The sequence below is a fragment of the Hemiscyllium ocellatum genome, chromosome 9, assembly GCF_020745735.1.
Source record: "Hemiscyllium ocellatum isolate sHemOce1 chromosome 9, sHemOce1.pat.X.cur, whole genome shotgun sequence".
NCBI lineage: Eukaryota > Metazoa > Chordata > Chondrichthyes > Orectolobiformes > Hemiscylliidae > Hemiscyllium > Hemiscyllium ocellatum.
The window spans coordinates 103224956-103238170 of NC_083409.1; the positions used below are offsets into that span (position 1 = coordinate 103224956).

At 43.1% G+C, this 13215-nt stretch overlaps 1 protein-coding gene across 3 annotated transcripts in view; it reads left to right on the plus strand.

The window, feature by feature from the left end:
• The first annotated feature begins 896 nt into the window (after positions 1–896).
• LOC132818849 (protein BCAP-like) overlaps positions 897–13215 on the plus strand; it is an 86321-nt gene continuing 74002 nt past the window's right edge. For 2 of the 3 annotated variants that reach the window (XM_060829983.1, XM_060829984.1), the window contains exons 1-5: positions 897–1167; positions 3711–3816; positions 4960–5073; positions 5635–5724; positions 7818–7978. In XM_060829983.1, the coding sequence (XP_060685966.1) occupies positions 3712–3816; positions 4960–5073; positions 5635–5724; positions 7818–7978 (470 nt within the window). In that variant the 5' untranslated portion in view covers positions 897–1167; position 3711. Of the gene's footprint in view, positions 1168–3710; positions 3817–4959; positions 5074–5634; positions 5725–7817; positions 7979–13215 lie in introns of those variants that run through there. The other variant, XM_060829985.1, reaches the window with a different exon arrangement.

A 13215-nucleotide genomic window follows, 5' to 3' on the forward strand; every position in this document is an offset into this window, starting at 1 on the left:
GGTGAGGACCAGAGGGGTTCTGTCTGTGCTGCAGTTGAAGGGGTGGGTTTAAAGATGGAGAAGCGTTGGGGGGGCATTGTTGATCACATTCGAGGGGAAATCGTGGTCCTTGAAATAAGACGACCCATCATTTTGTCCAATTGCTCTTCTCCCTCTCTGGGGTCTATCTCCACCGAAGATTTATACATTACCCCTTCCCTCCGCCCTATCTTCTGCACAAAACAAACAACTTTATCCTAGCTACCATCAGTTCTGAGGAGGGGGGTCACTGGATCTGAAACATTGACTGTGATTTCTCTCCAGAGACATGCAGTAGATGTTTTGGATCTGACCCCACTGCTCCCATTCCTAGTCCGGATTCCCATCCCAGTGCTCCTGGAAAGCTCCTAATCCGGATCAGAGCCCGTTCCTGCTCCTGTTCGGATTCTCTCCCCTGCTCCTGGTCTGCGCCCACTCCGCCCGTTCCTGGTTCGGATTTGGAACCGGATTCGCTCCTGCTCTGGATTTGCATCTTCCCCCCCCCCCAGTGTTCCTAATCCTGGACTGGATTCCCTCCCACTGTTCCTGATCCGCTCCCATTCCGGATTGAGTCCTGTCCTACTCCTGTCCCAATGCTCCGCGTCCGGATCTGCCTCCCGCTGCTCCCATTCCTGGACTGGGATTCCCCCCCCCCCGAGGTAGGGAGGTGAGGAGGGGGGGGGGGGGGAGGGGGGTCTCCTATTCCGGTTGGGATCTGCCATTGGGTGCTCTCGCTCCCGGAAGCGGCTGGGCTGCCGCCACTGGCTGAAAACCAGGTCCCAAAATGTTAAAGGAGCCAATCAGCGGCGAGCCCTCGGTGCCCAGCAACAGCTGCTAGAGACGCGGCTTGGGTTATCGTGCCCCTGGGGCTTGGGGCTATCTGAAGCTGAATGTGACCGGGGCAAGATCTGGGGGTACCCTATTCCCAAACCATGGCTGCATTTATCTAGAGCCTGCAGAGGGGTGCGTCCGGTCTAACTGGTGTTTGACAAAGGGCCTGACAGTAACACTGAACCTGAGCAATGTCAGGCTCAGCACAGATTATCAACTTGGCTCAGTGACAGGAAACACAGTGTTGCTGGTGAAAGGTTACATGTTCCGACTGGGGAAGGTCACTGCTTACTCCCTTTCCATGATCAGCGCGTAAAGGTAAGTTACCAGAGTCTCGCCTGTTTGTTCTCTCGTGAGAGGGAGATATTGGTGGTGGTTTAACCAGAGGGTCACCACACCCCAGGGACAGAGGAGAGAGGTTGAAGAAGGAGAGTCCTTCATGCCATCCTTTGGGGTGGTCTGGTGGGTCAGTGGGTCAGTGGTTAGCACTGCTGCCTCACAGCACCAGGTCCCCAGGTTCAATTCTAGCCTCGGGCGACCGACTGTGTGGAGTTTGCACGTTCTCCCTGTGTCTGCGTGGGTCCCCTCCGGGTGCTCTGGTTTCCTCCCACGATCCAAAAATGTGTCGGATTGCCCATAGTGTTAGGTGTGTTAGCCAGGATTGGGTCTGGGTGGGTTGCTTTTCAGAGGATCAGTGTGGATTTGTTGGGCCGAAGGGCCTGTTTCCATACTGTCGGGAATCTAATCTAAAATCTAATGATCTCCAGGTAAACTCACCAGACCATGGGACTGCTTGCTATCTCATAGGAGAGCGATGCTGTGGAGGAGCCGGTTTTGGAGTGGGTTGGACAGAGTTAAACATCACACAACACCAGGTTGTAGTCCAACAGGTTTTTTGGAAGCACTAGCTTTTGGAGTGCAGCCCCTTCATCTGGTGGTTGTTGAGGAGCAGTGTTCTGAAAGCGAGTGCTTCCAATTAAACCTGTCAGACTATAGCCTGATGTTGTGTGATTTTTCACTATGAGAGAGGTTTAACCTGAGGGTCACCGCACCTCGGGGAAAGGGGAGAGAGATTGAGAAGGAGAGTCCTTCATGATAACCTCAGCTGGTGCAGAGGTTGAACTCACACTCTTGGCTTCACAAACCAGCTCTGCGTTCAGCTGAGCTAACCCACCCCTCACTGTACAGGTCACAGAAACCATGGATTTGGAATTGTGAGGGTGGTTGTGATCAGCTTCAAGGTGACAGGTGGGTTATTGGAATGTGGCGATTCAGAAGGAAGGGAGAGAAATATGAAGAATTTGGAGGCTGTCTCTCAGGGAAAAAAGAAGTACCTTTCTCGAATGAGAATAGAATGGAGCCCTGGTTTAAAAATTAGAAAAGAAAACGACACCAGTTTCTCACCTATTTTCCAGAATCCACTGACATATCTTTGGGGGTGCTTGTAATTTATCTTAACTTTTTTTTCCTACTCAGTCATGGTACGTGGACATCACTGGCTGGCCCATATTTTTTACTGCCTGTCTCTAGTTGCCCTTGAGAAGGTGTTGGTGAACTGAATGATGGAAAATGTTATTTATGAGTAACACAATTGATGGTGAAGATTATAATGTTATATATGGTTGCATGTACATTTTTCAAGAGCCCATGGTGACTAAAGTAATTCTTTATTACAAATTCCTCTTACACTTGACAATTTTTTTATTGTACACTTAAAAAGTAATTGAACATGAATGGCTGTAAGATGGCTGGCAAACGATCAGAGATGGCAAAAGGAAGAGAACTTTCATGTAGAGAGTAGTTAAAGTTTGGAATGTGTCATCTGATTGAATATTTTAATAGAATTCCTACAGTGTGGAAACACACCCTTCAGTCCAACAAGTCCACACCAATTCTTTGAAGAGTATCCCATCCAGACTTATTCGTTTACCCTATTAGTCTACATCTCCCTGACTAATACACCTAACTTACACATCTTTGAACACTTTGGGCAATTTAGCTTGGCCAATTCGACTAACCTGCCCATCTTTGGACTGTGGGAGGAAATCACAGCACCCAGTGGAAATCCATGCAGACATGTGGAGAATGTGTAAACTCCACACAGTTGTCTGAGGCTGGAAGTGAACCCAGGACCCTGGTGCTGTGAGGCAGCAGTGCTAACCACTAAGCCACCGTGCTACCACCCACTTTTGTGTTCACTGCATAAGATAAGGTCCTTGATTTGTGATTTGCTGATTAAGCTTCAACCTGGGCTGCTCTCTTTGGCAGCTGTAGATAGTTACTTTGCTGTTGTCTCCCAGTCTTGGGGCAAGAGAAGAGTTCAGGCTAAAGTCAGAATGGGAACTGAACCTGTGACATTAACATTCCTTTGCACCACACTCAATCTAACCAACTGAGCTCACCAGACCCTGATGATTCAGTGACAGCTTTGAAAAGGGACTTGGAAAGCACCTGAAGGAGAAAAAGATTTAGGGAGAAAGAGAAAGATTTTGGGAGTCGGGCAAGCTGATTACTGGAGGAGAAAGTGAGGTCTCCAGATGCTGGAGATCAGAGCTGAAAATGTGTTGCTGGAAAAGCGCAGCAGGTCAGGCAGCATCCAAGGAGCAGGAGAATTGACGTTTTGGGCATGGGCTTATGCCCGAAACGTCGATTCTCCTGCTCCTTGGATGCTGCCTGACCTGCTGCGCTTTTCCAGCAACACATTTCAAGCTGATTACTGGGGCAGACTGAATTGAACCATACTTTCTTTGTGTTGTACTATTCCATGTAACTGCAATGTGGCTTTTTCGAAATTATGAAAACAAAAGCTTTTCCTTAAAGAGTGAAAAAGTTAATTCCTAACTTTCTTTTTCCCTCCTTAGGATGAAGTCAAGATCATCTTCACCTCCCAACTATGCCCAACTTAATAAATCTGCGCCTGTTCATGTTCATATTCAAAAGCCCAAGTTATTACCTTTTGTTGTGGAAGTAGGTATAAATGGTTATAATTGGTTTGTAAAAATAATCAAAACCAGCCTGCTATTAGCACAGCGACAAGAGATGACACGAGGGAACAAATTTTCCTAATCTGGCAAGTTGTCGTGATCTGGAAATAACTGCCTAAAAGGAGAGTGCAGAAAAAAAAGACCTGGATAAATACTTCAACTTTGAGGAAATAGTGGAAGAGGGGCATGGGGTTAATTGGCTGTCTCTATCATAGTCTAACTACAAACACATTGAGTTAGCCTCCCTCTGTGCTATGTGGTGTTATCATTTCACTCACATGTCAGATTTGGGAAAATTATGTTGTTTGCTTTGACTTTTTTAAAAAAGCCTTTAATAAAGTACTGGGCAGGATAGGATCTGGATTATGTATTGGGGCAGAAGTAGCAAATTGTATTGACACGTCCGAAACTGACCATTTGGGAGGGCACTGGGTCTTGGTCTGTAATTCAGAATGCTGCCTCCAAACATGGCCTTGGATGGGAGATGGTAAAAGAGGAACAGCATGTACAGAGAGTTTGAGATCATTTTATACATTATTCTTTCATGAGATGTGAACATTCCTGGCAAGGCCTGTACTTGTTGCTTGTCCCTAATTGCTCTTGAAGCTATTTCAAAGGGCAGTTTAAGGTCTGTGACTCCAGACCAATTGAGGTGGGTCTGGGGTCACATGTAAGTCAGACCAAGTAAAGACAGCAGTTTCCTTCCCTATAGGACATCAGTTAATCAGATGATGTTTCTCCCCCACAGTCACTTCGTGAGCAGTATTACATTAATTTCCAGATTTATAAATTTGACCGTTTACCATGATGGGATTTGAATCCATGTTCAGAGAGTTTAGGGTGGATGAAGGCATGGTTGGCATTGGAAGGGCAATTAAAGTTGGGCATGTTGAAGAGAGAGGAATTAGTGAAGCAGATATCCTGAGGGGCTGGAATAGATCACTGAGATAAGAGGGACCAGACCATTGAGGGATTTGTAAGGTCAAGAAATTTAGATTTAAACAATTATTTAGCCAGAGGTGAGTGTAGAATAGCTAACACCTGTAAAACAGTAGATTCTCAGCAAACCTATTGTACAGAGACTAAAATTTTCTGATTATTATTCTCAATGTGTTGTTTCTTCCAGTTATCTCGTGTGCAGAAAAGAAAGCGCTCAACGGATTCAACAAAAGCAAACAGAACTGTGAGGGGAAAAGCTAAGCCCCACACTCCAAGCTTTGGCCAAAATGACAAACAAGAGGTAGATGTATCAAATCAAAATTGTAGTATTCTCTTGAACATGAAGCTTCTAATTACTTAACTGTATGTTGGGGTGTGAAATTATTTTAACAAAAGCAAGAGTTGGATTGAACCAGTTTTTTTTTCTACAAAAAAACAACTTAAAAAAAATATATATATATATATATATGGGAGAACTTCATTTTTCCAAGACCTATTTACAGTGGCCTGTGTGCACAGATCTATTTGTGGAGAGCAGAAACACTGCTGGTAATGGGACCAGAGTAATGGTACTAATTGTGAGCATCCTTGTCTTTTATTGAATACTAATGTTCGCAGCTTGTTTTAGTGGGGTATTTTGAGATGAAAAGTTCTGTGTACTATAGTACAACCTTTTGTCAAATGAGTAACTTCCGTGGAAGCTCATATTAAGATGAGGGTAACTTTAAACAGTGAGAACACAGTTGCGACTGGAGAAAGATACAGAGGTAGTTTCTGATCAGGGTCAGAAACTCGCCCTGATCAGTCAAAAAATACACACATTTGCATTTTGATTCGTCATATCTTTACATTTCCTGGACAGGAACCTTCTTCTGTGAACCAACAAATGCAGGAACGCATGCAACCAGAAGCAGAATGGAAGAGTGTGGAATCTGCATCTCCTTCTTCAGCTGTAAGTGTGCCATGCTGTGTAATTCAAATGTCCCACAGTCACTTTGACCTCAGGAGCTATCAGTATATAAGAGACACATTGGGGTAGGCTGCTGTATGATGTGATGAAAGGTTAAGGTGGATTTGAGGCGGGGCTCGTGGAAGGGAGAGAAGTTTGTTGGGTCTTAGCTGATTTTGTTGTGGTGACGAGTCGGGATTTTGTTTTTGGTTGCCCAGGATTCAGAGTAGGTTTTACAATCCTCAAACGTTTCTTGGGTAACTGTGGCATTTAGGTGAGTCAGAATCATCTGAAATCCAATGTTGTGACACTAAACTGGGGGCTTTAGTGAGGGTTTGAAACACCAGATAATTGTTCAACGTAATTTCAGTTTCCTTACCAATTCCCAAGGAGTCAGTCCCAAAATGATTTTTTTCAATTTCACAGCTCCATCTGAATGTATTACAGTGCCAAGCATTTTAAAATTTCTATCCCAGTTCATGTTTCCAGTTGCTAACATAGAAAAAACCAACTGGTGGTTTAACCTGAGGGTCACCACACCTCAGGCAAGGGGAGAGATTGAGATGGACAGTCCTTCAGCCATATACGTATTGAACATGCTGTTGGCCTAACTCTGCATTGCAAGCCAGCTATCCAGCTACCTAACCCCCGTATCTACTCGGTTAAATAATTGAATATTCCCTTTGCAGAATTGATCCATTGATTGCAAATTCGGAAGAACAGTGCTTGATACATTTATTGTATGCTTAGTATTAAAATAGCCTCTTAGGGTGTTTAGAATATGTATATTACAAGACAGCTCTCATTTTTTGTATGCAGTGAAATGACTGATGATTCCACAGGGAGGCTATCTGGGGAGAAATTGAAGAGGCTGGGGCACTGTTTTTTCTGCCGTGGAGAAGGCTGAGGAATGACATAGTAGATTATAAAAGAGTTTTATAGGGCTAATATAAGGAATATGTTTCCACATATAATAAACAGAAGAATTAGGGGCCATAAATATAAGACAATTACTAATAAATCCATTACTAATGAATTATTAATAATTAAAGGTAATTCGGATGAACTCAGAGTGTGATTAAACTGTCATCTGCCTTAACTACTCGTGTGGCTCAGTGTCATGTTTTATTTTGTGACGCTCCTGTTCAGCACCTTCGGGTGTTTTATTGGCAGCACGGTGGCACAGCGGGACCCACCTACACTCTATTCTACACTCAGGCAACGATCTGTGCAGATTTGTTCCGGTTTCCCCCCATTGGTCGAAAAATGTGCAGGTTAGGTGGATTGGCCATGCTAAATTGTCCATAATGTCCAGCAATGTGCAGGCTGGGTGGATTAGTCAAGGGAAATGCAGGGTTACAGGGATGGGGTGGGTCTGTGTGGGAGCTCTTTGGAGGGTTGGTTAATACTTGATTGGCTGAATGGCCTACGTCCACACTGTAGGGATTCTTTGATTGTATTGTAAACTGCAATTGTTGAATCTGAACCTGTAATGCAAAGCATGCTATCATTTTCATCTAGAAATTCTGCAAAACTACCTAAATGTTCTTTGGAAAGGGCACATCACTCCCTCTCTATTTAAACTTCTCTTGCGTTTAAAAGTTGCTTAATCCTTTTTGATATGAAGGACCAACACAGAGATGCTTGATCAAGGTCAGTGGGAAAGAAACCAACTGAGCAGTAATCCAGTGATGCTAACTTTACAGAGGGATGTGACATTAATGTGCAAGTGAACTGGTTTAGATATCCAATCAGCAGTGCAATACAAGGCTTGGAAAGCTCGAAAAATGAAATAAATTATTTTCATTGGCAGCACTGATTTTGGATTATGTGATCTTATTGATCCCAATGTTCTGAATTATTGAGTGGCTCCTTCCACTTGAGTCTGTGAATAGGGAAAGAGTCTGTTGCTGGGCATGTCATATGATGGGAGGGTTGAACCAGAAATGCAGTTAGCATGGAGGCAGCTTACATATAGTTTGCCTGTATTTATACCAATTAGATAAAGGATATATTCAAGATTGGTTTGGTGATTTAACTGTTCATTGTACTTTTTAGATATTTGCTCTTACAAATTGTTAATGGGAATTGTTCAGCTTTCAGGGCACACAGCGAACAGAGAGTCTGAAGATAAAGCAAAGGCATCAAATTGGATAAGTGAAGATTGTGAAACGGATGCACATACTCAATTAACCAAGAAAAATGGGACTTCTCATGAGAGTTTTGACAAGTGCCAGAAAGAGTTGGACTGGACAGGGTAATGAACTGCTGTGTTTGGTCTGCCTTTTCATACATGTCACCAAGTATTACAGTGTAGAAAGAGACCATTCAGCCCATCAGGTCTACACTGGCTCTTCAGATGAGCATCATTAACTGGTGCCAATCTCCTGCCTTTTCCCCATACCCTTGCACATGATTTTTGTCCAGATAAGTGTCCAATGCCCTCTTGAATGCCTCAATTGAACCTGCCTCCACCTAACTTCCAAGCAGTGCATTCCATTCTCTAACTACTCATGGAATGCAAATCACATTTTTCACATCACCCCTGTTTCTTTTCCAAATTACCTTAAATCTATGCCTTCTCATTTTTGTTCTTGTAATATAGGCATTCATATGAAATTACGTTGCTTGTTATTTTAATTGAAGCGTGAAAATATATTTCAATGTGGAGTCATTGGGGTCAGTTGGCTGAACAGTTGGCTTAATGCAGGATGATGCAAGTGATGTGTGGGTTCAGTTCCTGTACGACTGAATCTACCATGAAGAATTCCCCTTCTTATCCTCTCCCTTCACTTGAAGCTAAGTGACCCTCAGGTTAAGCCACCACCAAATTGTCCTCTCTGTAACAAGGGAGCAGCCCTCCGCAACTGTAGCTACTTTAATATCTTAATGACAAGCAGTGCTAATGGTTTGCTGTTACATCTGCATCAATTTTATTCAAATTCGGTGAAAACCATTTTAAAGTTATGGAAGCAATTAAGTTAATTGCTCAGTCCATTTCTAAAATTTATTCATAGTGTCATTGGCTAGGCTAGCATTTGTTTGCTATCTCTAATTACCCATGAGAAGATGCTCTTGAGCTCACTTTTTGAACTATTGGATTATGTTGATTCACTGACCAAAATGAGCACTTGTTTCTCTCTAGTACCACTGATGAAAACTTATTCTTAAAGCTAGTGACAAACTCATGTTAATACTGAGGCTGTGAACTGGAATCAAATCTATATCCTCTTAATTCCACACCCAGACAGTCACGCTCAACATAAAATACCAAGTTTCTGCACAGGTTGTAGTTTCAAAAAAGAAAAAGTGAACAAAGAGCCCTCAGCACAAAGCTTGGGAATGAAAGGTAAATTGTGATCTCTTTTTACATCCACTGAATTGCCAGTCAATGAAGCTGAATTTCATGCGGTAGATTAATAATAAAGGTGCACTTCTGACTGCAATCAACCTGGATTCAATTAATTGGGGACTGGTCACAAAATATCCCTTCTGCGTTCACCTGGTAATTTGGAATTATACTGTTATTTTGAAACTTTTTCAGCTTGCCAGGAGCATCTAATGATATTCAAAACAGAGGCTGGCAACTTAACAACGTAACAACTAGGAGCAGGAGTTGGTCATCTGGCCCTTCCAGCCTGCTTTGCCATTCAATAAGATCATGGCTGATCATTTCGTGGACTCAGACCCACTTACCCACGCTTTCACCATTAACCTTAATTCCTTTATTGTTCAAAAATCTATCGATCTTTGCCTTAAAAACATTTAACATTTAACTGCTTCGCTGGGCAGGGAATTCCACAGATTCACAACCCTTTTGGATGAAGAAGTTCCTCCTCAATGCAGTCCCAAATCTGCTCCCCATTATTTTGAGGCTATGCCCCGTAGTTCTAGCTTCTAGGCTGACTTCTTTACATCGGCTTCTGAGTGTGTAAATCAAAATTCTAAGTTCAGAAAGGGCTGTTTGGCATCCCTTAGTAGAGATCCCCTAGTCATTTCAAAGCCAGGGAATGAAACCAATAGACCCAATATTTAATTTTCTTGAAAGCTTTGCTTGACTGTTTCTTGGCAGGTAAATCACAGTCCACGAAAATATTGGCTTTATTTCCAACAAATCATGTGGTGAAAACCTTTCTCAATGCTGAAAATGTCCAAATAGTTCAAGTTGTTCCGGTTTCTTCCAGACAATTCTGAAATATAAATATTGTCATCCTAGCAATTACAAAGAAAGGGTATGAGATGGATGTAAACGCAGCACTGTGGTGTGTTTTGTAGTCCTGTGTCCTGGCTGACATGTTTCCCTTGCCCAATACCAAAGCTACTTAATTGGAAATCCATCTCTTTGTTGTTTGTTAGTCAGTGTTGAGCCTAGACTAGGCTCTGAAGTTTTGTTATGTTAACGTGGCAAACAGTGCTACAAATGCAACTAACTGCCAATGAAGACCTCTCAAATAGCTTGAGGTTGTAAATGAAATAACTCTATGGAGGCCGGTGTCCAGTCATTAAGTCACACTGTATTTCCACATGAACAGTCCTTGATTGTAACACTGCCTCAAACAGAGTCAGGCACCAATGTGTCAGTATCTCTGATGAAGAGCTTATGCCCGAAATGTCGATTCTCCTGCTCCCCAGATGCTGCCTGACCGGCTGTGCTTTTCCAGCACTGCATTTTGACTTTGATCTCCAGCATTTGCAGTCCTCACTTTCTCCCAAGGTTAAAAATCACACAACCCCTCCAAATCATCACTTTAATATCAGTCAGAGCTCCCTGACTGGACTGGGTTAACAATCCCAATCAAGGGACTCATAATCTGTGATGTCTAGTTGGCTGACCTCATTACAATCATTGCTGTAAACCTCTCCAGTGGAAAGCCTTTCACTTACTGGTTTATAAATTTGCTGAGTGTCATCAGAAGCATTGAAAATAGGAGTAGGAGCAGGCCCTTGTTTCATCAGTTATTCCACATGTAACATTTTAGGTGATGCATTTGGATGTCTCATTCTTTCTGAGGTCCAATTCATTTCAAATCCTTCTTGATTGTTTCCAGTCCCCCTTTGTGATTAGCTACTTGAAGTAGAATGATTAGTTTGCTGCTGCTGTCACATGGAACTTCGCCAAGTACCATTAAAACTGATAACACTTCGTTCAACTGCAGCTGCACGTTTCAGGGTTTCAAGTTCTGCAGAGCCATCTGCTAGTCGTTGCGAGATCGCCAGCATGCCTTCGTTTATTGTGTTTGTATATTGAGAGTAATATGTTTTATGCAAAGCTCAGTTTATCAATCCCAAATCAGGATATTGTAGTTTAGCAACAGTTCAGCCAAGTAATCCCAAAGGCATTGGAATTCTGTTGCAGAAAACATGAGTTTAAATCCCATCCTGTTTTTGGGGGGCAATTTGATTTTCTTTTTAAAACCCAAACTGATGTAAATGCAGGAAACTTTTATATTTGTTGCCCTTTGGTATAATAGAAAGGCTACACTAATAAGTTACTTGAGAAGTTTCCAGTCATAATTTAGGAAGTTTTGCATAAGATGTGGGTTAAGCAGTTACATGTTTCCTTGCTTGAGGGGATGAAGAGGGTTGGTGGAGGGGAGTGGGGGGAGGGAGTTGGGGCAGGGGAGGGGAAGGGAATTGGTGGACAGGGGAGGTAGGGAGGGTGCAGAGGGAAGAAACCACACTTATGTGCCTTAACTGCTGAAAAGTTCCAGGAAATTTGGAATTTCCATTCATTTGTGAATATCTGAAATTGCAGAGTATAGTAGAGCTTGCTACCCTGATAAAATATCAATAATGTGATAAGATGGACCTCTCCAACCCAAAAGATCCAGGAAAGATCTTGGAGAAGATCTATGGCTTGGGTTGTAAGTTTGCTGGCTGAGTTGGTGGGTTTGTTCTCAGACGTTTCATCATCATGCTGGGTAACATCACCAGTGAGCCTCCAGTGAAGCGTTGGTGTTCTGTTCTGGTTTGTTGTTTATATGTCTTGATTTGTTGTGATGAGTGATATTATTTTTGATTTGTTGTGATGAGTGATATCATTTCTAGTTCTATTTCTCAGACGTTGGTAAATGGGGTCCAGATCTATATCTTTGTTAATGGAGTTCCGGTTTGAATGCCAGGCCCATGCCTGTGTTTGTTTGGCTTGTCCCAAGATAGATGTATTGTCCCAGTCGGACTGGTGTCCCTCTTCGTCTGTGTGTATAGATACCAGTGATAGTTGGTCATATCTTTTGGTAGCTAGTTGGTGCTCATGTATCCTGGTGGCTAACTTCCTGCCCATTTGTCCAATGTAATGTTTGTGGCAGTCTTTGCAGGGTATTTTGTATATTACGTTTGTTGTGCAGGCTGTGGGTACAGGGTCCTTAAATTCATCAGTAGTTGTTTTAGTGTGGTAGTGGGTTGGTGGGTTACCATGATGCCTAGGGACCGGAGTATCTGGTGGTCAACTCTGAAATATTTTTGATGTATAGTAAGGTGACTCGAATCTCCAGGTGTGTACTGTCTTCCTATTTAGGTTTGTTGCGCAGGATTCGATAGACTGCGCTTATCAGGTAACTGTTGTTCCTGAATAAGTTGTGTAGTTGCTTCTCCTCAGCTGTGGTGTGCTGTGGCATGTTTGAATAGTGTCCAGATGCAGTTCCATTTGTGGGTGTTGGGATGGTTGCTTCTGTAGTTGAGTATCTGGTCTGTCCGTGTCGCTTTCCTGTAAACAGTGGTCTACATTGGCTTTTTATTTTCCCATGACATCCAAGAAGGGGAGTTGGTTATTGTTCTTTTCCTCTTTGGTGAATTTTATACCAGTGAGGATGTTGTTTATGTGTTTGTGGGTTTCTTCTAGTTTGTCATGTTTGATGATTAAGGTGTCTTCCACAAAGCTTAGGCTGGATCATGGGAAGGGCTATTCATTCTAACCTCTGCATAACTGCTTCTGCTATAAGTCCTGATATTGGTGATCCCATAGGCATCCATTGGTTTGTATATCTTGTCGTTGAAGGTGAAGTGGATTGTGAGGCATAGGTCCAGGATGCTGTCCTTCCTGATAGAGTTGGCACTATCAGGTGTCAGGTATCCTTGGTTCGTCTAGCAGTGAGGCCAGTGTTTCTTTCGCAAGGGTAATGTTCATTGATGTGAGTAGGGCCATCAGATCAAAGGAAACCATGACCTCCTCATCCTCTACCTTTGATAATGTTAAGGAATTCCTGGGCAGAATGATTGGAGTGCGTTGAGTCTTCTACAAGGCGTTGTGGTTTACGATGCAGTTTCTTTGCTAGCCTATCTGTTGGAGTGCTAGGAAGTCAGGCTATAGATCCGGAAGTGAGGGGGTGGGGTGTCCCTTGCTCGTGTACCTTTGGTAATCCGTAGAAATGGGATGTGTCTTGTTAATTCCTGATGAAGGGCTTTTGCCCGAAATGTCAACTCTCCTGCTGCTCAGATTCTGCCTGACCTGTTGTGCTTTTCCAGCACCACACTCTCGATCCTAATCTCCAGAGT